General features: G+C 36.8%; 1 protein-coding gene across 1 annotated transcript; it reads right to left on the bottom strand.

Moving 5' to 3' along the window:
- Positions 1 to 253: 253 nt before the first annotated feature.
- med7 (mediator complex subunit 7) lies at positions 254 to 1708 on the bottom strand. The gene is made up of 2 exons (XM_048176897.1): positions 1536 to 1708; positions 254 to 1186 (listed from the first exon to the last, which is right to left on the bottom strand). The coding sequence occupies exon 2, from the start codon at positions 1175 to 1177 to the stop codon at positions 449 to 451; it is 729 nt and encodes a 242-aa protein (XP_048032854.1). The 5' UTR covers positions 1178 to 1186; positions 1536 to 1708; the 3' UTR covers positions 254 to 448.
- Between the last annotated feature and the right edge of the window lie 1983 nt (positions 1709 to 3691).

Genomic DNA, 3691 nt, shown 5'->3' with positions numbered 1-3691 from the left:
TCCTCCAACCAATCAGCATCATATAAGCGTGTGACACTGGCTAAATCACATAACAACATCACATGACACAGCATTGCTTGGCTGCAGAGCAGGTTATTACTCAGCGGTTTGACAAACCTTTTTTGTTCCCGCTTTATCATCATCATTCCATTAATGCACATGTCTACACCCATCAACAGTTTATGAAATCTGGCTTGAATTGATGCTTGTAGTCTATTTTATTTATGTGAAAACACAAAAAAAGCACAGTGAGTGATATGAAAATGAAAAGACCAGTTAGATTTTTATTATTTTACACATACTTCAGTGACCATGTGAGCTGACCGCCGTGTTAAATGTCTGTAAGCGTTTGCGGTCTACTTGTTGACTTCCTGTGTTTTGTAACAAAAAGTTGAAGAACTGGCATTTCCTGAATAACAATAAAAACACAATTAATTCCTTAGACAGCTCAAGTCATCTCATCAATAATACTGCACATGGCAGCATCCTTGTCCCACACCTTGTCCTTCTTACAAGGTACATTCTTGTCCGTTTGTGCAACCATGCAGCTAGCACCTGTCACATCTACATCCATAGGCTCAGCTTTCAGTCTCGAGGCTCCAGCTGACCCTGCGCCACCAGCCTCTCCCACGCTGGAGTTGTTAGGTTGTGGCAAATCATCAGGCAGCGAAGCAAGACACCCCTGGATCATCTCCACCACCCGCTCCAGATGCTTCTGGAAACGCTCAGCTGTCTCCAGCCTCTGTCTCTTCTGAACCTCCATCATGACCCGAAGCGTCTCCCTGGCCTGGTGAGGACGGTACTCATTGATGAGGTGATGCATGTGGACAAATAGGAGTTTCAAGTCCTCCATCTTCTCCTCTCGCTTAATGCTGCCAGGGCTTTTGATGAGAATGTCTAGAAGGTCCAGAAAGTTGACCAGGATGGACATATTTAGTTTTTTCAGCTCTCTCTTGTGGTCAAACTGCATAGGGTGGAGGCGCTCGATGCCCTGGCTCTCCAATGGCCGAATAATGATGTCATCGCATTGGAAATGATTGCCAAACATCATGTAACTGTCTCTAATAGGAGGAGGGGGTTTGGGGGCCAGTCCCTTTCGCACATTCTCATCCGTGTACTCCTTGATGTACTGCATTGGAGGCGGTGGAAGAGCACTGACCTGCTGTGGCTCCCCCATTTTGTAAATCTACTCGAGAAAAGAGAGAAAACAATCAAATGTATTTATTAAATGGACTAGTAGCAATATCCAATACTGTTATTTATTAAAACTGTCTCTCTCTCTCCCTCTCTCTCTGGGAAGCAATCTACAAAAAATCATTTGATTCGCTTTGAATCAAATGATTTGCTTTCATAGATATATTAATGGCGAACAAACACATTTTAGGGCTTCGGAAATGAACATATTTTATCAATAATAGTGGTTTAGAAACAGCTAGCCGCTTACAAGCTAAATGCTACAGTTGACCGAATAAAAAACATATAAAGTATCGCAAAGCGGGACTCATTACAGATGTAATAAACACAAAAATACATACCGAAACTGCTGGCTTTACTGAACAAAAAGAGTGTCGGCTACGTAAACAGATTTTCAGTAAACATAAGCAAAGCTATCAAGTTCTCTTGCATGTCTCGATTCTCGTTTTCTTCAGGTCTAAACACAAATGAACGGCATTGGTACACAGTACGTTAGCAACGAGGTATTTCATTGGCCAAAGTCAGATTAGGGCGTGTCCAAAGTAAAGTGTATTCAATGAAATTATAGTTTGACTATTTAATAAATATATGAGTAATTGATACAATTAATTAATAAATAATGTAAACGTTCGTAGTGGCCAATGACAAATTTATTCCGTGAGTTTTTGTTTTTTTCCTAACGGGCCGTTTGTGTAATACAACGTAGCCTGTCACACAACATGACGTTCAACTCAAAAACAAATGTGCCCAAAACAAACATTTAAAACAATTATAATATCTCGACATTTATAAATATGCTTAATTGACATTTATTAAAAAATTACTAAGTATTTTTTTTTTAATTAGGATAAGTATTTAGGATTGTCTTTCACAAAATGATGCTTTTTTTGTTCGTTTTTAGTTAGTCTGTTTGATCTCCTACTCATCTCTTAATGAATTTTATAAGCATTACTTAATAAACCTCATCTACTTAAAACACTAAGCACCAAAAACAACAACAACAACAAAAAAACACAACCTTTAATTTGTGTCTCCTTACATCAATCCTGCCGACTCCTCAACTCATGATGACCACTGGAGGTGCCACAAAATAGCCTATAATGTTACGTCTTCCGCAATATTCAGTTGCACATGCCACAATCTGCCACATGACACAAGTTTTAGTGGATGGTATTATGCCACAGCACTGGCGAATGACATCTGAAAACCAGATGTGCCACTAAATAAAGCGGCATGTGTGTATGATGCCATGCCATTTAATGTTAAAACCACCATTAATGGGTCAAAGCTCTGAAAGAAGGTGATTTTTTTTCTATGGTGATTTTTGATTTTTTTTTTTTTTTTTTTTTTTTTTTGAAGGTGATTTTTTTCTCCTGTTAATTCTTTCTGTCTATTTTTCTTGTTTATCCTATGAATTATTGTGTTGTATAAAAAATTTAATAAATTAATAAAAATAATTAAATAAAATGTTATGCACTAAAATGTTTGTGGAATTTTTATTTGAAGGAAAGCTGATATTGTTTTTAGGTTGGATTAAATAGTAATAATAGACATATATGATGACATATAGATATATAATAGTTTCACTATTTTCAGATTATATTGATAAAAATGATATTGATTTAAAAAAAAAATGGTCAGGCTCAAGCACCTCTTTCAGGAAATCAAATAATTCAGCAACTTTTTTCAAAACAGCATCAGATAGAGAGAAAAAAAAAAAAAATGCTACCAGTAACTGTGTTGGAAATTTGTATATTTTCTTCATGTTTTAACCCACCCACACACACGCACACACACACACACACACACAAAAAAAAAAAAAACTAAAAACAAATAGTCGCATTTCATTTTGTGCTGTTTTAGCCGGATGCATATAGTAGTAATTAAGTTATTTTTTATATGACTGTCATTTTCACACTTATGCAGTTTCCTTATTACTGTTTTTTCACAATTGCTATTAAACACCATTCTCTGAACAAATTCTCAAAGGCCTACTGTAAACCTATTTGTCAAATAAATTACTCTTTCTGCAAAACAAGTTTTTGCAAATCTTACATTCTTTTTGCAAAATTGTAAACACATTCTCACTTACTAAAACACATTTTGCACTGTGATGCAAAACAGTAAACACAAGCAGCAAAAGTTAAACACGGCTACAACACAGTTGTCATTGTTTAAACACAACGGCTCAAAATTGTTCACACTTTTTTCTAATGATGTGATCAATCCAACTGTACAAAATATCAGTCAGTTCAGAGTGCACAGGTGACATACAGGTGCACTGAATGTTGATCAGATACAATAGATGGAAACAATCTGAGAAGGAGAGGAGGAAGAGTATGTGTATGAGGAGGAGGAGGAAGAGAAAGAAGTGTTGTCAAGGCTAGATCTGGCACACCAGAGGGTTTTTTTCCTTTACCTGGCAAGAGACAACATTGCCTGTGATGTGGACAAACTCCTCAGGCTGGACCCAACATGAAGACGAGATGCTGAGGCT

This window comes from Megalobrama amblycephala, linkage group LG23, assembly GCF_018812025.1.
Source record: "Megalobrama amblycephala isolate DHTTF-2021 linkage group LG23, ASM1881202v1, whole genome shotgun sequence".
NCBI classification, from domain to species: Eukaryota; Metazoa; Chordata; class Actinopteri; order Cypriniformes; family Xenocyprididae; genus Megalobrama; species Megalobrama amblycephala.
The sequence above is the reverse complement of the archived record's forward strand: the minus strand, read 5'-3'. Positions and strand labels throughout refer to the sequence as shown.